General features: G+C 41.8%; 1 protein-coding gene across 2 annotated transcripts in view; it reads left to right on the forward strand.

Annotated features, from left to right (window-relative positions):
* The window catches only part of LOC311296108 (uncharacterized protein), an 88558-nt gene that overhangs the window by 55583 nt on the left and 10224 nt on the right, over positions 1-22751 (forward strand). Inside the window, exon 11 of one of the 2 annotated variants that reach the window (XM_084417755.1) lies at positions 20510-20659. The exons of the other annotated variant lie outside the window; for it this stretch is intronic. Within the exon in view, the coding sequence (XP_084273881.1) occupies positions 20510-20659 (150 nt within the window). The remainder of the gene's footprint in view (positions 1-20509; positions 20660-22751) is intronic. 2 annotated transcript variants of the gene reach the window in all.

Here is a 22751-nt window from a genome sequence, read left to right on the forward strand (position 1 = left end):
CGGGCCGGCCAGAACGGGGCTACCAACAGAAGACTGACCCCATCCCGACGGACCCTTTCCAGAACTCCTGGGAGCAGAGCAATCGGGGGAAATGTGTACAGACGTGACCTCGGCCACGCCTGCACCATGGCATCCAACCCCAGAGGGGCTGGATAGCTCAGGGAGAACCACAGTGGGCAATGCGATGTCTCCTCGGAAGCGAACAGGTCCACCTCGGCACGACCGAATTCCTTCCAAAGGAGCTCCACCACCTCGGGGTGGAGTTTCCATTCCCCGGGCCTCAGCCCCTGCCTCGACAGGATGTCTGCTCCCTGATTTAAATACCCCAGTATATACAAAGCCCTCAATGAGAGAAGTTTCCCTTGGGTCCAATGAAGGATCTGGCGAGCCAGCTTGTACAAGGGGCGTGAACGCAGACCCCCCAGATGGTTTATGTAAGAGACCACCGATGTGTTGTCTGACCGGACAAGCACATGGTGACCCCTGAGGTCTGGGAGGAAGTGTTTCAGAGCCTGGAACACCGCCAGCATTTCTAGACAATTTATGTGCCATGAGAGATGATGGTCCTGCCACAGACCTTGGGCTGAGCGACCACTCATGATCGCTCCCCAGCCCGTGAGGGAAGCATCCGTCGTTAGCGTGACGCGACGACAAAGAGCTCCAAGTACGGGCCCTTGGGAGAGAAACCAAGGTTTTTCCCACATAACCAGGGCACGAAGACATCGTCGCATGACCTTGATCATGCGGTGTGGGTTTCCCCTCGGGGAGAACCCCTTGGTTCTGAGCCACCACTATAACGGTCTCATGTACAACAGGCCGCAAGGTATAACGTTGGACGCTGCTGCCATGAGACCTAATATTCTCTGAAACTATTTGACAGTGAGTGACTGGCCTAGCTTTGCTTGTTTCACCGCTGAGAGGATCGAAGTGATACGAGCAGGAGACAAACGTGCCTGCATCATCTTCGAATCCCACACCACACCGAGAAAAGTGGTCCTCTGTAATGGAGAAAGCACACTTTTCTTGGCGTTTAGCCTCAAACCCAATCTCTTGATGTGAGCAAGAACGACATCTCGATGTCGAACTGCCTGTTGTTCCGATTGAGCTAGAATCAACCAATCGTCGATATAATTTAGAATACGAATGCCCTGGAGTCGCAGCGGAACCAGAGCTGCATCCATACATTTCGTGAATGTGCGGGGAGACAAAGCTAGGCCAAACGGAAGAACCCGATATTGGTATGCTTCGCCCCCGAAAGCAAACCTCAGGAACTTCCTGTGTTGTGGAAGGATGGAGACATGGAAATAAGCGTCCTTTAGATCTATCGTGACAAACCAGTCCTCGGATCTTATTTGTGACACGATCTGCTTGAGAGTGAGAATTTTGAATTTGAGCTTCCCTACTGTGCGATTTAACAGGCGCAGATCTAAAATTGGACGCAACCCCCCGTCCTTCTTCGGAACTATGAAGTATCGGCTGTAATAACCTGACTCCCTGCTGGGAGGAGGAACCCGTTCTATAGCCTCCTTTCGCAAAAGAGTCTCTACCTCCTGTTCCATTACCAGAGCCTGCTCGGGGCCCACCATTGTGGACAGGACCCCTGTGAATCGAGGTGGACGAGACCTGAATTGAATAGCATAACCGTTTTTAGCAGAACCCAACGAGAAATATTTTGGAAGGCTTTTCCACTCTGGAAATACTTTGAGCTGCAGACACAATGCCCTGTAACGGCGCACCGGCAGGGAACAACTGGCCTGCCTGCTCCGGACCCCTCCTCGGAGGAAGCGAGCTCCCCTCGGGGAAAAAGCGCCAGGATTTTAGGCGAAGCCTTCTTGGCAATAATAACTGTCCTCAGATCAGTTTTACCCCTCGAAGACTTTGTCTGAGAGCGCCGTGCCGCGTCCCAATCTTTTTGTGGGGAGCGCGAGACGCGACACTCTGCTTTTGTTGCGCCCGGTGTGAGGAACTAGCTGACGGCTGGGACTGATCTTTTTTACCAGCGACCTGAACTCTGAGCGGGAGGAATTTTTGGAATGCTGCGACATGTTTTTTCTCTTCCTGGAACTTATCGATGACTGTGTTCACTGAGTCACCGAATAAGCCCGCAGGATTAAGCGGAGCATCCAAGAGAAAAGATTTTTCTCTCTCTTTCATGCCAGAAAGGTTTAGCCATAAATGCCTCTCCGCGGCCACCAGGGCTGCCATAGAACGGCCGACTGATTTGGCCGTCTCCTTGGTGGCGCGGAGAGCGAGATCCGCTGACTGACGTAGCTCTCTGACAGTTTCTGAACTAGCCTCCTGACACTCGCTCATATCTTTTAATAAATCTGCCTGGTAATCCTGTAAGATGGACATTGTATGAAGGCATGCCGCCGCTTGACCAGCCGCCGAATAAGCTTTACCCACCAAAGCCGAAGTGTTACGAAGTGGCTTGGTGGGTAACATAGGTGCCTTGATGCTGACTCAGGTGAGAGGTGACTAGCTAGTGCCTCCTCAGCTTTTGGCATCGACCCATACCCATACTGACTAGCCCCCATAATATTAGAATAGGTGGAAGTCTGAGGTGTATAAATTCGAGAGGAAACCGGTCTCTTCCAGGACCTCGACACCTCAGTGTGGAGGTCTGGAAAAAACGGTAGGCACCTACATGGAGGCTGCACACGAGAAGGCAGAAAACGTTCATGTAGCTTAGATTTTATTCTAGACTCCTGTTTATCTGTGGGCCATTCAATATTTAATTTCTCAACAGCTCTAGTGAGCACCTCCATCAAATCCTCACATGCAGGAGACTGGGGTGACGAGTCCTCAGTATCTCCTGTACCAATACTAACAACATCCAGCTCCTCAGAACTGGATAGTTGCAGTACTGGGGCCTCAGCCTGAGGGGAAGAAACCGCAGCGCGTGCTTCCACACCCAGAACTGAGGCACTGGATCTGACAGGTGAAGGCTGAGATAAGGCAGAGCCCGTCTCAAACCCCTCTGTCAAATCCATTTGCGATCCCCACGACTGACGCCGCCGCTCTGCCTCGACAGAAGCGGGACCCGAGCCGCGGGGAGCGCGAACCGAACCACCCTCCTCGAAGAGTGATCGGCGGGAGCGCAGCGTTCTAAGAGGAAAACGCTCGCAATCAGCTCCCTTGAGAGCTGACTGGGCATGCTGCACTCCCAGACAAACAACACAGAGCTGGTGTGTATCCCCACCCGTAATATAGCGAGTGCAGGGATGAACACACTGCCTGAATTGTTCGCTCACCATCTCTATATATAGTTTTTTAATATATATGTGAAAAACTCCTGCCTAGTGAAACTAAGGACAGACAAAAACACTTCGACAATATAGAGACAAATGATTCACACACAGAGCGCTTGCTGAAGTCACAGAAGCTATTGCATTGTGTTCTTTGGGATGCTTTATAATTTCCTGGTCGATGACGTCACCCGCCTATGACGTTCCGTCTCGCCATTGGATTGATTCCATACGTGCTTCATGACGCACTCACGCAGGGGCGTTCCCGTAGCGTTTCGACAAAGCTCGAGTTCTCCCTTGAAAGGGAAATTTTGTTACATTAAAATTCAATAAAAATGTAACAAAAATAAACAGGAATGCTTTATCACAGCTTAATCCATCTGGATCTGACCTCATTTCAACCTCTTATTTCAGTCTTCTGACTCATTTTTTCTGTATGGTAGTAGCATAGACTGTAAAAAAATATGGACGACGCACCTTCGCTCTCTTCCATTGGTGAGAAGTGAAACCGCCAGTGTCCCGATGACATCTTGGGGCTTGAGTCTGCGCAGTAGCAATTTCGGGACCAGACCTGCGCAGTAGTGAGCAGGAAGTAAAGCCGCGAAATCAAGGCCCCGCCCTCACTCTAGGTGTGAAATAATTAATTATAGAAATTTAGATATTAAATTTAAAGCTCCAATCTCCTCAGTCCTCAGAAGATCCCGAAAAAAAGTCTGTTTCAGTGACTACTTCGCTCAGAGAACCTGTCAATCACAGCTGTCAATCATGATGTCACACCACCGTTTTTATAGCATCAAATAACTAAAAACAAACTTATTTTAAAAACAAACACTTAAATTTACATCACCGTGATAAAAACTACTGTAAATGACAGAAACCACCCTTGGAAAAAAGATATTTGAAGTGTAATTAAATTGTTTAGTTGGTCTCTCAAGTCCCATGGAATAACACGGGGAGGCGGGACTTATGAACTATACTAGGACCAGTCACCGGGGGGCGATCAAGACGCTTTGGCTTCACTTTTCAGGGCTTGTGCGGCACGCTGGGGTAGTAGCCCTACCAGTTCATTTGTGTGTATAATTGTGTGTTTGTGTGTGTGTGTGTGTGTGTGCGTGGGTGGATCTGTTTTGCACTATTGATGTTTTGCACTATTGAGTTTCACCCCTTCATTGCTGGGCACTTTTTTTCTGCATCGTGGCCGATTTGTAGATTGAACAAATTCGATTTCACATTCATTTCCTATGGTCGGTCATTTTTGATCGAAGAGCACAAGTGTGACTACATTTTTTATGACCACTTAGCCTGCTCGAACCATGCCCTCAATTTTTTTGTGTGTTCACATTCCAAATGCCATAAAAGTCACAAAGTTTCGTACCATTCCGATGAAGCTGGGATTAAAAAAAAAAAAAAAAACAGAAAATTTAATTAAAACAGACCAAAGAGCACCAGATGATATAGCTGACATAAAAATAAAATAAATAAATAAACAACAACAATCATAAACAAAACACACACAAAAACAAATAATCAACTTAAAACACAAAAACTGTTGACTCTTAAAGGATTATTTCACGTTCAAAAAATGTTTTGCTGATAATTTACTCACCCCGATGTCATCCATATCCATGTCTTTCTTTCTTCAGTCGAAAAGAAATGAAGGTTTTTGAGGAAAACATTTCAGGATTTTTCTTCATATAATGGACTTCAACTTATTTGTTGGACTTCCTGCTCAGCTACTGTTCGGACGCTCTTGCTTACTGCTCCGCGCTTTGCTCTATCGCTTTTACATTTTATCTCCTATTTTTTCTATATTTTATTTCCTTTTATCACCTAATTTTAACTTCAGCAAATCAGCACAGTGCTCATACGACAAAGTTTGGATTACTACAAAAACTGAGAATTCTTTTATCCGACCAGCTTACATACCGGGAAAGGAAAACACAACTGCCTACAAGGATAAGAGAAAATGCCTCTTCTGGAATCTACTTGCTGCACTAACTGCCACAGACTTTTACAAAGGATTGCAGTTCTAGAAACAAAGTTACTTACGGGACCACCAAACCAGACGGAGCACACAACAGAGCTTCGTCATGGACACCCTCAGCATACCGGTGAGTCCCATGAAACTAGTACTCCTCGACAGGTAGAGAAACAAGCCGATCGACTTACTAATCGATGGCACAAACAGGGAGCTAAACCCAAAGGCACTCGAGACATCAGATTGTCACGAGCATCACATATTACCGCAGTAGCATCCTCTACCCCAGATACAGCTCTGACAAGGATTGCAAACACTGGTCTGCTACCACTGCCTATACATCTTGAGAACAGATTTGAAGTACTAATGAATGTAAATGAGGAATCCACAAATGTGATGAATGTGATCGAACACAGACTGAATAGGACAGTAGCTAACACTGATGCTAACTGGCGCTCAAGGTCGAGCAGACAGCGGCACTCAGCTCAGAGCGCAGCCGAGCCCAGGACTCTGATAGTGGGGGACTCCATAATCAGAAACATTAGCAACAGGGATACAACTACGTGCTGCCTTCCACAAGCAACAACTTCTGATATAAACAGGGAACTTCAGAACATTCTGATGAAACATAAGACTGCAAATCGACTCATCATACATGTGGGGAAGAATGATATTCATAAAGAGCAGTCAGAACTCCTTAAGAAGGATTTCAATGAACTTTTTGAAACACTTAAAAGACTGAAAGTTCAGACATTCATCAGTGGACCACTACCAGCAAGAGGAACAAACAGGTTTTCACGGCTGCTTGGGCTTAATACATGGCTGCAAAAAACCTGCAATATAAAAGCAGTGAACTTCATTGACAATTTCAATCTTTTCTGGAGTCAACGACAACTGTTTCATCGGGACGGCCATCACCCAAACAAACTTGGTTCAAGAGTGTTAAAGGACAATATCTACTTCTCCCTAAATCATCCTTCTGCGGTTTGTGCCAATCCACTCAATCTGAACGGCACAAACACACCTGGACACAGTATGAATGACCACGGGACTTCACTTCAGCAGCAAAATGGACATGATAACCCCACTCCGCCACAACAACCTCTGCTCACGGACACAATCTCAGCTGAGCCCTGCACACAGAGCTCACCACAGACAGCCATATCAGAACTGCTTGAAGATTCAGCACCCAAGGACGACTTCCTGGAAAACAGCCAGGGAAGCCAGGACAGCATATTACAGCCTCCTATAACACTAGAGCAACAGCCCCTTTCACCAGACACTTTCTCCCTCTCCCCTGCAACGCCACTACTGTGCTTCTCACAGAAAATGGAAGAACTGGTGCATGCTGGAACCAGACTATCCCACTCTTTTGCTGCAAGCCCCCAGATACCAACTAAAAAAAGACAGGCACCACTACCACCAAAGCCTGCGGGCCCAGCTCGCCCTCCCCCTCCTCCTGTGAGAGCTCTTCGGCCTCTGCCACAACGCCAGGGCCCACACCCTCCTCCTTCTGCTCGAGGTGAACCAAAAACAACTGATACCAGCTCTCAGTGATATGTGTCGGGTCCCCGTTTTGATAACAGTAACTTTCTCAAATGTTTACAAAACAAGCGGGAACCCAGTGTGCCTGTATCTTTCTCTATTGCTGTTCTTTTACATGATAGAAAGTCTAAGGCCTTCAATAGCCGTACAGCAAACCCAACTAATCTGGTGCCTATTACACGTCAAACTAATATTGCTGTGGGGAAAAGTAAGACTGTCAAGTTAGCTCTTTTAAACATTCGCTCACTTAAAAATAAATCACTTCTAGTCAACGACTTAATAACCACAAACAACCTGGATTTTATGCTTCTAAATGAAATCTGGCTAGAAGACAGCTACAGTGCAACAATCCTCAATGAAACAGCCCCTCCTAACTTTACTTTTATGAGTGTCTGCAGAGCTGTTAAGAGAGGTGGGGGTCTAGCTGCTCTTTTTAAAGATATTTATCAATGTAAGCAAATATCATTTGGGAATTACTTGTCTTTCGAATATCTGGGTATTGTGTTAAAAGGTGCTCCACGCATTTTACTTTTCATTATTTACAGGCCTCCAAAATACTCTCCAGCCTTTGCTGAGGACTTTACAGAACTGTTATCAACAATTACCTCAGAGTTTGACTGTTTTGCCATTGCTGGAGATTTTAACATCCATATAGATAATGGAGAAAACAATATGGCAAAAGAAATCAAAACTGTTTTAAAAACTTTTGATCTGACTCAGCATGTACATGGACCCAAACACAATCGTGGACACACTCTAGATTTACTTATCAGTAAGGGTCTAAACATTTCATCGATTGTTATTAAGGATGTAGCACTGTCTGATCATTTCTGTATTTTCTTTGATATATTGATCTCTCCTGCCACTGAAGCTAGATCTGTGTCTGTCAAGAAGAGATGCTTAAATGAGAACACTAGTGTCCTATTTATGAAGGCTATATCTTTAACACCAAGCATATCTGCTGACTCTGTTGATTTTCTCCTTGATTCTTTTAACTCAAAAGTTAAAGGTGTAATTGATGATATTGCTCATGTTAAAGTCAGGAAGAAGAGTGGCAGACAAAAGGCACCTTGGAGAAACTCAACAGCAGTGCAAAATATGAAAAGACAATGCAGAAAAGCAGAGCGCATGTGGCGGAAGACAAAACTTGTAGTCCATTATAACATCTACAAAGACAGCCTTCATGCTTTCAATATGGAACTAGGCAAAGCTAGACAGACTTTCTTCTCAAATATTATAAACAGCAATTTAAACAACACACGCACTCTTTTTGCTACTGTAGAGAGACTGACAAACCCCCCAAGCCAGATTCCCAGTGAAATGCTCTCAGACAGCAAGTGCAGTGAGTTTGCTTCTTTCTTCTCTGAGAAAATCAATAATATCAGAAAGGTGATCAGCACATCCTTGACTTGCGCTGGGGTCAGACAGATCAAACCACCTGAGAAAGTAGTTACTATGTCTGACTTCAAAGAAATTGATGGCAAAATTTTGGAAGAAACCGTACAGCACCTTAAAACATCAACCTGCGCTCTTGACACACTTCCCACATCGTTTTTCAAAAGTGTGTTAAACAGTTTAGAAGCAGATCTTCTAGAAGTGGTAAATGCTTCACTTCTCTCTGGGAGTTTTCCAAACTCCCTAAAAACTGCAGTTGTCAAGCCCCTCCTGAAAAAGAGCAATCTGGATAAGACCATATTAAGCAACTATAGACCGATCTCAAATCTTCCTTTCATAGGTAAGATCATTGAAAAAGTTGTCTTCAATCAGCTGAACAAATTCTTATGCTCGAATAGATACTTTGACAATTTTCAATCTGGTTTCCGACCGCACCACAGCACAGAGACAGCGCTCATAAAGATAATAAACGATATTCGCTTAAATACTGACTCAGGCAAATTATCAGTGCTGGTGCTACTCGACCTCAGTGCTGCATTTGACACTGTCGATCACAACATACTTCTGGACAGGCTGGAAAACTGGGTGGGGCTTTCTGGGATAGTCCTAAAATGGTTCAGGTCATACTTAGATGGGAGAGGTTATTATGTGAGTATAGGAGACCATAAGTCTGAGTGGACATCCATGACATGCGGAGTCCCTCAAGGCTCAATTCTTGCGCCACTCCTGTTCAACCTGTATATGCTCCCAATGAGCCAAATAATGAGAAAGAACCAAATCTCTTACCACAGCTATGCAGACGACATACAGATTTACTTAGCCCTATCGCCTAACGATTACAGCCCCATTGACTCCCTGTGCCAATGCATTGATGAAGTTAACAGTTGGATGTGTCAAAACTTTCTTCAGTTAAACAAAGACAAAACTGAAGTCATTGCGTTTGGAAACAAAGATGAAGTTCTCAAGGTGAACGCATACCTTCACTCTAGGGGTCAAACAACTAAACATCAAGTCAGGAATCTTGGTGTGACACTAGAGTCAGACCTTAGTTTCAGTAGTCATGTCAAAGCAATAACTAAATCAGCATACTATCATCTGAAAAATATAGCAAGAATAAGATGCTTTGTTTCCAGACAAGACTTAGAAAAACTTGTGCATGCTTTCATCACCAGCAGGGTGGATTACTGTAATGGACTCCTCACTGGCCTTCCCAAAAAGACCATAAGACAGTTGCAGCTCATACAGAACGCTGCCGCCAGGTTTCTGAGCAGAACCAGAAAATATGAACATATCACACCAGTCCTCAGGTCTTTACACTGGCTCCCAGTTAAATTTAGGATTGATTTTAAAGTATTATTACTGGTATATAAATCATTCAATGGCCTAGGACCTCAATACATTGCAGATATGCTCACTGAATATAAACCCAACAGATCACTCAGATCATTAGGATCATATCAGCTAGAAATACCAAGGGTTCACTCTAAGCATGGCGAGTCTGCTTTTAGCTATTATGCCAGCCGCAGCTGGAACCAGCTTCCAGAGGAGATCAGATGTGCTCCTACAGTAGTCACATTCAAATCCAGACTCAAAACACATCTGTTTAACTATGCATTTACTGAATGAGCACTGTGCCAATGTTCGTCCGACTGTTTGTACTGTATTTTATTTTTTATTTTTCTAAACTTTTAATTATTCTTATTTCTTTTTATTATTTTAATTTCTTCTATGTAAAGCACTTTGAATTGCCATTGTGTATGAAATGTGCTATATAAATAAACTTGCCTTGCCTTGCCTTCAATGGCAACCAACGGTTTGAAGGTTCAAATGTCCGTCTCAATGCAGCTTCAAAGTCTCTACACGATCCCAGTGGAGAAATAAGGGTCTTAACTAACGAAACGATCGGTCATTTTCTAAAGAAAAAAATTATATATATATACATATATATATATTGTAGCATAAACGACTCTGGGTAAATGTGAATTAGCTCAAGGATATAGGGAATTTTGGAAATATTAATAATTATAACTCATGGTCATAATAATTCAGAAATCGCATGTACATTTATTTTATCAATTATCGAGATTACCTTGTTCTGTAACTGGTCTGGTCATCAGTCATTCGTCCAGCGAATAAATGTGAGATTATCACAGTTAAGAAGGGATATCCCTTTACAAACTCCAAGAAAGTTTTATCCTCTGGCCACGAACATCAAACTTTCTGAGTTTAATAATTAAAACTACTCAATGTAGTCTATAATATCGAGCTTGTAGCTTAATTAGATCTTTTTGTTTCATTGACTTTATAATGGTGGGTTTTCAAACGCAGAGACAGTTAAAGTATAAATGAATTTTAATAAATGTAAAACTAGAGATTATATGAGCTACAAATATAAACGTACGTAAAAATGCAAACAATAAAACAAACAAACATTTAACCAAACAAGAACATAAAACAATAACGTGGTCAGAATAAATGAAAGAAAGAAAGAAAGAAAGAGAGAAGGGGAAAGAGGGTAACTTAAATTCACAGACCTAAGAGCCAGACACCTGAAATCAGCTTAATAATGAGAGATCAAAATTACTTGCAAGATTTTGTACTCTTTCAGTGGGATGCTGGAAAAGGACGCGCGCGTGTGCACGGGTCCGGCTGGTTTGCGTCTGGCGTCGTCTTCCGGTGTCGTTTCGCAAGACGACTTGAATTGCTCACTTGAATTTAACGTTACCGAGAAAGTTCAGATTCATCTCCCGGGAAGGGAGAGGTTGCAAATCTTGGTTGCAAAGGACGGCAGCTACGACTCGAACATGTGTTCGTTCGATAGAGAAGGCCAGGGCCTTCTTCAGATGTTCCTTGGAGAAGCGTTGCGCCGGGGAGAAGAGGAGGAAGGGTGAGAGATCAGGGTGAGAGAGAAAAAGAAGTGGGGGTCTCTTCCTTTTAAAAGACATCTGTTTACGCCCTCTTTTTGAGACAACAGCAAATCAGGTCTTCTGATCTGAAGCGGGAAAAAGTTTCTTTGTGTGAAGAAGAAACGCCTACTTTGACCATCTCTCTTATGAGAGAAAGAATTCATATTTCCTCTTAAGACTGTACACACAGAACAATACATTTTACTGTAATCTCCTATGTGTGACTGGTTGAATTAAAACAGGACGGTCAGACAGATACCAAGGATGACAGGTAAATATAGGGGAAACATAACGTTATATTTATATGCATAATTACACACAAATAAAGTTTGATTAAACACACAATAAAATTGTCAGTGTTTCCGTTATGGCAAGTGACGACACTTGAGAAACACAGGAATACATATCAACATTTAGTAATGGCTTGTTATGTAAAGGGGAATTCTGTTTCAAAGTCCATAGTGTGTTTTGTGTGTGTGCTCTGGAATGTCACGCGGCTATAAAGTCACTAGGAGTTCACGCTGAGCTGGGGGGGGGGGGGGGGGTCCAGCCACACGGGCGCCGGTGAATTACCCCAGAGAGTAATCAACCAAAGCTGTCTTCCTAAGGACAAAGAAGATGTGTTCGGAACCCTCATGATTCACTTAATGTGAAAAGCAGATGTCATTGTTGCTACAATATATGTATGTGTATGTATGTATATATATATATAATTATTTTTTTTTAAATCTTCTTTAGAAAATGACCGATCTTTTCGCTAGATAAGACCCTTATTTCTTGAATCCTGAATGTCCTGGAATGTTTTCCTCAAAAACCTTAATTTCTTTTCGACTGAAGAAAGAAAGACATGGATATCTTGGATGACATCGGGGTGAGTAAATTATCAGCAAAACATTTTTTTGAAAGTGAACTAATCCTTTAAGCCCAATGTAGATAGACCTCAGACATCCCTGAAAATTAAAGTTTGATGCGTTGCCACGGCAACAGTATTAAAGATATCAAGAATCCTTTCACAGGTCTACATCTCCCGTGTGTTTACATTATACACATGAAGATTGAAGGAAATCGGGTAAAAATAAGAGGGTGATTTCAAAGCATTCTGAAAGTGACACACTTCCTGCTGCCTTTTGGTGGCGCTATAACTTTGACTCACAATATTCACATCCATGTGATCGGCCTCTTACAACGCACACACTGTGGAAGTTTCATCAAGATCAGTTAATGTATGCTGAAGTTATAGCACACTTCCTGTGTCCCTTATTCGCCATAAATTTGTTTCCTCGCCACGGCCAGACCGTTCGACATCAAAAATCCGTCCGCAATTTAGCATCCTCAATATCTTGACTTCACGCTGACCGAGTTTGGTGGCGATCGGATGAATTCCCTAGGAGGAGTACATCAAATTCCACAACATGCGTTTCCAAACAACCCATGATAGCCGACTTCCTGTTGGGCTGGCGTAAAACTTAGAGCACGAAAATTGTTCGGCCCGATGAGATCTATATGTGTACCGATTTTCATATTATTACATGCAAGTGTGTTTGATTTGTGGCACCGCAACCCTTTAAAATGAAACTAAAATGCTCATGGCTGCACGGGCATTCATAATGGTGCGTGTCCACGGTGAGGAATGAGCAGAATAGAGTCAACGTTTTTTAGTTCATTCCTACTTCCATAGGAATTAATTTGAAATTGACTCAAATTGAGTCATCATCTCTTTCCTCCAAGTCTCCTCCACCTTATGAAGGGTTCCCAAATTTTAGCAAACTGTTGTCTTTTATTCCTTAGATGGAGCCGTATACGTTCCAGATGCAGAGTGTTTGTAAGTTCGTCAAGCCAAAGCTGGAAAGAAGGTGGCAATTTGCTTTTCCAGAAAGTTAAAAAGCTTTTTGGCTGTTAAAAGCCCGTAGGAAAGAAATTGTTGTTGAGACTTGGACAAACAGAGCTCGTGTCTTGAAACCCCAAACACAATTAAAAACTCATCTGGTTCAATATATTGATTCGTGATTTCAGAGATGACATTGAAAATCTTGCACCAAAAGTTTTGAAGACTGGGACATAATGCATAACTGTGAAGCAGGGTCGCATCCGCCGTCCTGAATCTGTCACACTTTGGAGAGACCCCTGGAAATATTCTGGATAATTTTGTTTTAGAATAGTGTAGTCTATGCAAGATTTTGAACTGGATGAGACAATGGCTGGAGTTTATAGAGCATCTGTTAATCTCTTCCAGGCTATCTGCCCATAACTCATCAGAAATCTTTAATCCTAATTATTCCTCCCATAAACTCTTGATAGAAGATGTAGCGGGCAATTGGGAGGCCTGGTGGGTATTATAAATGCAGGAAATCATTTTCCCTTTACCGAAATAGTGATTAAGGCAGGTGTCCAGACAAGAAGGGCTAATTGTAGAGAACCTGTTTAAGTAAGATTGTACATAGTTCCTGACTTGCAAGAACCTAAAAAAATTACTTCTATGAAGTTTGTATTTCTCCCAAAAATTTTCAAAGGAGACGAATGTACCATCTTGATACAGATCCCTTACTGTGTGAATTCCTGACTCTCTCCAATGCTGAAAGACCTTTATCTAATATGGAGGGTATAAAAGAGGGATTGTCAGCTATGGGAATTGATAAAGGTAACGACTCCACCCCAAAATGAATTCTAATTTGTTTCCAAATACAAATCACACTGCTAATGACGGGGCTGCATCTGTAGATTTCTTTTTTACAGCTTGTTGGTGAAAGAATCACAGCACCAAGATCATAGGGGGTACATTCATCCTGTTCTAATCTGAGCCAGTCCAGTTGTCCACTTTTATCATTTAATATTATTGAAATAATTCTGAGGTTAGCCACCCAGTAATAGCAGCGGAAGTCCGGAAAAGCAAGACCCCCCACCTTTCTGAGTTTGGAAAGATGTAGTTGTTTATTCTATGGTTTTTATAATTCCAAATAAAGGGTAAGATAGTAGAATCAAGTTGCTTAAAAAAGTATTTGGATAGAAATAAAGGGGTGTTTTGCAACAGATATAATAGTTGCGGGAGAAAGACCATCTTGATGGCATTTATTCTACCTATTAACGAGATAGGAAGAGTTCTCCAGAACTGAATATTTCTTTTCAATTTTTCTAAAAGGGGGGCATAATTGGCTTCTCGTAAAGAGCTAAACTTCCTAGTTACAGTTATTCCTAAATAAGTAAATCTATCTTTAGCTATTTTAAACTGAACTGGGTAAATTTGTGAAAGATCTTTAAGCCCAACTGGCATGAGTTCACTTTTATTTAGATTAATTCTGTAGCCTGAGAATGAGCCAAATTGTTCTATCACTTCTTAGATTACAGGGATACCAGACGCAGGTTTAGTCACATACAGTAAGACATCGTCCGCATATAAATAAATTTTATTTATAGTGGTTTTAGTATGGAGCCCATGAATTCTCTCATCAGAGCGAATGGCTTCCGCTAGAGGCTCAATGGCCAATGCGAACAGAAGGGGAGAAAGCGGGCAACCTTGTCGAGTACCCCTAAATAAAGTAAAAGATGGTGACAAAATTCTGTTTGTAAGTATACGCGCTCTAGGATTGTTATATAGAATTTTAACCCAAGTGATGAATTTATTTCCCATATGGAATTTCTGTAGCAGAGCGAAGAGGTAAGGCCACTCTACCTGGTCAAATGCCTTTTTTAGCATCTAAGGACAAAATCACCAGATCAGACCGATTGGTCTGGGAAGAGTATAAAATATTTAACAAGCGACGAAGATTACTAAAAGAGCTACGACCTGAAACAAAGCCAGTCTGATTTCACTAATTTTCCTAAAAGCGTATTAAGTCTAATGGCTAATGTCTTAGCAAAAATGTTTTGGTCCACATTAACCCTCTGAGGTCGGCAAACGCGCCCCCGCGTTTTGCTGGACTTTTTTTACATTGTAGCACTTTAAACTTAAATTACTCCGTCATTTATGGTCATACAGAAAAAATAAATATAAAAAAAGAATCTGTGATATTTCTACTTTTGTATGTGTCCACTTACAATCAAATCAAAACATTGTGCTTTTGAAAAATAAAGAAAATAAACAGGGTGTGCGTTCTGCCTCTCCGTCGCGGTGAACTTTTTTTTCTTGAGCACGTCTATAAACTGAAACAAAACTCAGCGAATACTTGTCACACATTTATGAGCCATATACCTTTATAAACATTTAAGTGTGTACTTTTAAATGATCGGATTCAAACTGAAAACAAATATTTTCTGTTTAAGTAATTTGTATAAAACCAACAAGATGTCCAGCTTCTCAAACGCTTGCTCATTACAGTTAATTTGGCCACGCCTACTCGCGCAAAAGATATTCACATGCAAATCTCCACATGGAACGCGAACGCGCTCATTACCTCAAAAACAAAACACTTCATCAGTCTCTGCTTTTCGTCGAGTTTGAAAGACGTGAGTTTACATTGGCTTTACCCCAGAAGAAGAATGCGATTTCAAGACAAGAAAGATAAGGTAAGAAATTCTTACATATTAGTTTGTTATTGTTGCATAAATTTCACATTGCAGTTGAACTGTTGCTAGATATATGGTGAATATGATAATATTTAGACCCGTGTTTACTGTTACTGTGTTTGTAGATATCTGCTCAAACGTAGATATGTATATGGTAGGCCTAACCATAATGTTTTATATTTGAGCGCGATCGCGTTTGAATGTATCATATTTTTGATTGCGATCGCGTTTGAATGCATCATATTTTGGAAAAGCAAAACGCTCCAAACGGCTTCATGTTTTACTATTATCTCATTTCATATCATCATAACGAATGGAAACATTTGAAGTAACATGATAATCAATATATTTTTCTCTAGCTTAGTTGTTACTGAAATCTTTTTGAAAATGTATATAGGCTGCTATATTGTTATTATTTTATGCAGCACTGCGCATAGCCTATACCTACAAGGCACAACAAACCTGTGTTCATTATATAATATATTGTTGGAAACATTTGTGTGAGTGTGTGTGTGTATTCTGTGAATTTTAAAAAGCAATTTTAACCAGAAAAATCTCAAATGTATTCCCAAAAATCGTGCAGGCCTTTCTCTTGATATCAGTATGTTCACTTTTATTTTTTTATTATTTTTTTTCAGGGCCCAGATGCCACTGAGTCCTGCTGACTTCAACATTCACAGTACATGTCTCTGTACATGAACATGGTAAAGTGAAAATCAAACACCTTGGAAATGAAAGGTATGTACAATGTTTTTAGGAATGGCACAAAGGTCTCTTTCTTTGGATCATTGTTATCAATAAGTGTTTTTTTTTTGTTGTGTATCTTTGGATTATGTTGTAAATAAATCCAAACAATTTTAAAAGCCATTATTTTTTTAATCTCCTCATTCTTTGTGCAAGGTTGGTCAGAATGATGGGCCCTGATAAGCTCCTAATAGGGCCATTAGGGAGTGTCTTTGTCTTTCTCAGGTGTAAAAAGCCTTACATATTAATGAGATGATCCGCCCCTTCGCATATTGCTTTTTCACACAAAACACGTCGTAAAAATTTTAAATCAATATATTGTCTTCTCTGAATGAGCAGTCAGGGTGATTTTCACATAGTTTTAGAGCAAATATTCTAGGCTACGTCATACAATTTTCAAAAGTCTTGTGAAGAAATAATCAGTATGGGTTTCATGACCTTATTTCAGTGAGAATTTTTTTTTGTATTTTCACAAACCACGCATAAATGTCATTATCTCAAAACTACAAACTTTTACACACATGCTGTTGATATATTATTGTAGCAGAGTTTGTGCTGAATACAGTGTAATAAGACTTTAGCCATGAAAATGTCACAAGTAACAGAAATAAGCACAAATGTCAGAGCATGTCAGAACACCTCCAGGGCCCAGAAAACAGCTCAGACCCCAGAGGGTTAATGAGAGAAATTGGCCTATACCCCCCGACCTCCTTAGGGTCCCTGCCCTTCTTGGGTAGGACTGTGATAACCGCTTCATTAAACGACTGAAGCAGTCGTCCCACCTCCAGAGCCTGAGAGAACATTTTAAGCATATAGGGCCCCAATAGATCAGTAAATGTTTTATATACCTCACAAGGGATTCCGTCAGGGCCGGGGGATTTACCTCCCTTAAGTGACTTTATAGTGCTCTTTAACTCATCTAATGTTAGATCAGCTCCAAGAAATTCTCCATCTTCCTGTTCTAGCATTGGTAGATTACAGCTGTTTAAAAAGGTCTCCATGATGGAGGGATGATCACTTGTATTACTAACATACAATGATTCATAAAATTGTTTAAAACGATTGTTAATTTCTGAAGAAGAAAATAAGTAATTCCCGGATTCTAATATGATCTGATGAATTATACTGTCATTTTCCAGCTTTCGCAACTGTCTAGATAACAGTTTGAGTGGCTTATCACCAAATTCGAAATATTTTTTGTTTCATAAACATTAGAGATCTTGAAAATTTTTCAGATTTAATCTTATTGTACTGATATCTAAGATTTAATATTTTCTTGTGCAGTACTGAAGAGGGTGTTGTAGCATTCTTATTATCTAATTGACAAAGCTGTCTTTCTAAAGATTGTAAAGCCGCTGCATTTTGTTTATTTTTTGCACCCTTAAAGGAGATAAAACAGCCCCGTAAATAAGCTTTAAAGGTGTCCCATAAGAGAGAAGGGGAAGTATTCGCTTGATCATTATTTTCAAAAAATAATTCTAGCCGTGTATGCAAATACTCACAGAATTTTGTGTCCTTTAATAAATAGGGGTCTGCCCGCCACAATGGTTGAGTTGTTACAATTTCTGATAGTTTTAGAACAAATGTAACTGGACTATGGTCCGAGATTAGAATGTTATGATAAGTGGCATTGAACGTAAAAGGAATTAACTTAAAATCAACTAGAAAGTAATCTATACGGGTATAAACATTGCGGACTTGTGAATAAAAGGAGTAGTCCCTCCCTGTTGGATTGGCTAGCCTCCATACATCACCAACATTAGAGTTTTTAATGTACATGTTAAGAAAGTCCCTGGACTTAGAGGGGGAAGTACGTTGATCTGTCTAAATATGGGTCCAGAATGCAATTAAAATATCCTCCTATAATTAAATTAGTACTCGATATATCGGGAATCTTTGAAAACACATTTTGAAAAGCGTGGTTCATCAAAATTTGGTCCATAGATGTTAACTAAGGTTATGGGTGTTGAAAATATTTCTCCTGCAACTATGATAAATCGCCCCTCCTTATCTGTAATCGTAGCCCTATGTTTAAACGGAACCCCATTTCTTATTAAAACAGCAGTACCCCTAGCCTTGGATGCAAAAGAAGAGTGAAAAGACTAATCTATCCATCTGGCTCTCAACTTAGAGTGAGAATCATTTTTAAAGTGTGTCTCTTGCAAAAATATAATATCAGTGTTCATAGATTTTAGATGACACAAAACTTTACTCCGTTTAACAGGATTGTTTAGGCCTTTAACGTTCCAGGAAGAAAAAGTCAACGCTCCCACCCCTCTGTCAGGTGTCATACTCTGAGTGGCAGCCATCAGTCATTGCGTTTGTTACCTCCCCTCACCGCGGTACGCACCCACAGACGGAACCCGATTTTACTTTCGTTTTTAAGTTAGCGATTCAAAAGCCTCCAGCCCTGTCACACGTTGATTAACCGGTGGTAAAATATTCTCACCGTCACTAGTATATTTTTATATAGATACAATAGGCCTACCTGATTTTGAACACAAGAGGGCAGTATAGCCCTATGTATGACTTGATTTTTTTATTATTATTAGTGTTTTTAAACTTAGAATAAAAATAGAATAAAATTCTTTTTAAAAAAAGAATAAAATGGGTTTAGTTCTGATATTTGTATACTTTTATATAGAAATAAATGGTGTATAATTACATTTTTAGAAGATATTAGGCTTTTAGTGTTTCCTTTTTGGACTTTAATCCCTCACCATAGCAAAACCGTTTGAGATGTTTAATATCCGTTCACAATTTAGCATCTTTAATGTATTTTCATCATGTTGAAAAAGTTTGGTGTGAATAAAATAAACCACTTAGGAAGAGTAGCTAAAAACTCAGTCTGAAATATCCCAAAAATCTACATTCAAATCAAAATATCTGACTTCCTGTTGGTCGGAGCTAATGACTGTAAATTAGAAAGTTGTCCGGCTCGAGGAGAACAATATACATACTGATTTTTGTTACTGTATATAAAACTAACCCCCCACTTTTGTCAAAAACATTTTGAAAGTGACACACTTTCTGCTGCCAGTTGGTGGCGCTATAACTTTGACTCACAATAGTTACATCCATCTGATCGGCCTCTTACCAAGAACACACTGCTGAAGTTTCATCAAGATCAGTTAATGTATGCAGAAGTTATACCACTTCGTGTTTCTCTTTTCTCGCCATAAATTCGTTTCCTCGCCACGGTCAAACCGTTCAAGATATAAAAAATCCGTCCGCAATTTAGCATCCTCAATGTCTTGACTATATGCACATCGAGTTTGGTGGGGATTGGATGAATTCTCTAGGAGTATTTCAAATTCCACAGCAAGCGTTTTCCAAACAACCCATAATAGCCGACTTCCTGTTGGGCTGGCGTAAAACTTGACTGAGGGAAAATTGTTCGACCCGATGAGATCTATATGTGTACTGAGTTTCAAATTAATTCATGCAAGCATGTTTGATATATGGACCAAGTTTTCAGACCCCGTTCAAGGGGGCGCTGTTGAGCCCCCCTGCCACGCCCGGGTACCAGCTTCAGCCCGGCCCTGATGGCCGTGGGTTCTGACCTGTGTGCAAAGTTTCAAGAGTTTTCGAGCACGTTAAACACCCCAAAAGCCCCCGAAACCTTGAAAAACATAAAAGCGATAGACAAAAACCAACCCACCCCTCACACACGCAGAGACAGAAAGAGAGAAAATTCTCCAGAAAATCCACATTCAAACAAAAATATCTGACTTCCTGTTGGTCGGAATATCGACGGAAAAAATCATCCTCTTCACACGCGCAAAAATGTGCTTGGAAACATCACAGTGGAGCGATGCTTATCGTGAATGGTACAAATTGTACTACTGACTATTTAAACTGAGCAGTGCAATTTTTATATGTTAGGTTGACTATTTTATTATTATATTTTATTAGGGCTATAATGAACAGGCTGCGATGTCAAGATGGCAATGCTGGAGTGTGTGTGTGTATGTGTGTGTGTGTGTGTGTGTGCGCGATTAAACAGTGGACGCATAAAAACATACTCCGTCATTTTGTTCATACAGGACATCATTCAAACTGCAAAGTGTTAACTTATATTTGTGTACACTCGCAATAAAACACAACATTGTGCTTTTGTAAAATAAATTCAAGCAATCCGCCCCCCGAAATGGCGTTTCTCACTATATAACTTTGGTGTGTTTAACTCACAGATGCTCAGTGTAAAACCACAGCCAAGGCTGATATCGTCCTGCTGGTTGATGGATCCTGGAGTATCGGCCGTCTGAACTTCAAAATCATCCGGGCTTTTATTGGTCGCATGGTGGGCGTCTTTGACATCGGCCCTGACAGGGTTCAAATCGGCAAGTCTGTCCTGCTTCTGTTTACATCATGTTTTTAGATATGTTGTAGGTATATTCCTGCATCTGGTTGCTTTACTAAACAGCTGGTGCGACTTACTCCTGGATGACAAGCCACGTTGGAGCAATGACCCCATCGAATTACGTCGGACCGTAACCCCTCCGGAACAAACAAACGACTCGGTGGGCAACCGGGCGGAGACGTTACCCCTTCTAAGGCCGTCTTGACCTTCGACTCGACCTCCCATGTGAGTGTGGATATAACTACTTTCTCAGGTAAAATGCACTCAGGAGTAACCGGGCGTTCGGATGGATCAAAAATACGAGATAAAGCATCGGGTTTGATGTTTTTGGAACCCGGGCGGTACGAGAGAACAAAATCAAAATGTCCGAAAAAAAGTGCCCACCGAGCCTGCCTGGAGTTGAGTCTTTTAGCATATCTAATATATTCAAGGTTCTTATGATCGGTTCAAACGATAAAAGGTACCCCTGACCCCTCTAACCAATGATGCCACTCCTCCAACGCTAACTTGACCGCCAACAACTCTCTGTTATCAATGTCATAGTTACGTTTGAAAAAAAACGCGCAGGGATGCATCTTGTCGTCTGAGGAAGTGCGTTGGGAAAGAACTGCACCTACCCCCACCTCTTATGCGTCGACCTCCACCACGAACTGACGTGTGGGATCAGGGGTGACAAGAATGGGAGCCGAAACGAAACGGCTTTTGAGGTTGACCAATACTGCCTCCGCAGTATCGGACCACCTGAACGTTGTTCTGGGGGAGGTCAAGGCAGTCACATGTGCGGCTAGTTGGCTGAAGTTGCGAATGAACCGGCGATAGAAATTGGCGAACATCAGAAACCGCTGTAGGGCCTTACGGGAATCTGGACTTGGCCAATCCATCACCGCCTTAACCTTGTCAGGATCCATGCGCACTCCCTCAGAGGAGATGATGTACCCTAGGAAAGAAACAGACTGTGCATGAAAAGCACATTTCTCCGCCTTGACAAAAAGCCCATTCTCTAGCAACCTCTGAAGCACTCGTCTGACGTGTTGAACGTGTTCCTGGAGAGACGAAGAAAAAATCAATATGTCATCCAGGTAAACATATATGAACTGATCTACCATGTCTCTCAACACGCCATTGACGAGTTCCTGGAAAACCGCTGGGGAGTTGGAAAGACCAAAAGGCATGACCAGGTATTCAAAGTGCCCCCTAGGGGTATTAAACGCGGTTTTCCATTCATCCCCCTTCCTGATGCGAACCAAATGATAAGCGTTACGCAAGTCCAATTTTGTGAAAATGGATGCTCCCTGCAACCTCTCGAAAGTTGATGACATCAATGGCAAAGGATAAGTATTCTTTACTGTGATGTTATTCAGCTCTCGGTAATCAATACAAGGTCGCAGAGAACCATCCTTCTTTCCAACAAAAAAAGATCCAACATCCTTTCCAACAAAATTGTTTTCCAACAAAAAAAGATCCAACATCCTTTCCAACATCCTTCTTTCCAGCCGTTGGTCCGTGGGTCCTCTGTGTAGTACTGGGGTCGACTCGGACGTGCACAATGAGTCACACGATCTAGACGGGCATCGACCCTCAGCGCAAGCTCCACCAGGCCATTCAGGGTTCTGGAAAGGTCCAAGATTTAAATCTCCTTTTGAACGCGGTAAGCCAGCCCATGCAGGAACATTCCAATGTTACTCTGTGGCCAGGGTACGGAACTGGATCGAGTAATCCGACACCGAGCCATCACCTTGGCGTAGATCTGCGAGTAATCTGGCCGCCTTCTTACCTGCCACCGCTCGATCAAAAACTCTTCTCATCTCCGTGGAGAGTGCCTGGAACGAGGCGGAACAGACATCTTGATTCTCCCACACCGCCGTTCCCCAGAGAGCCGCCTTCCCCGACAGTAGAGTCAATACAAACGCCACTTTAGACTGTTCACTGTTAAAGGTCCGTGGCTGCAATGCGAAGTGCATGCAACATCTCGTGTGAAAAGCTCTACAGTATTCAGGCTCACCTGAATAGCCCTCAGGCGTGGGCAGACGACGCTCAGGTTGATTCTCTTGCAGAATCGGGGGGGTGGTGGG

This window comes from Rutilus rutilus (genome assembly GCF_951802725.1).
Source record: "Rutilus rutilus genome assembly, chromosome: 8".
NCBI lineage: Eukaryota > Metazoa > Chordata > Actinopteri > Cypriniformes > Leuciscidae > Rutilus > Rutilus rutilus.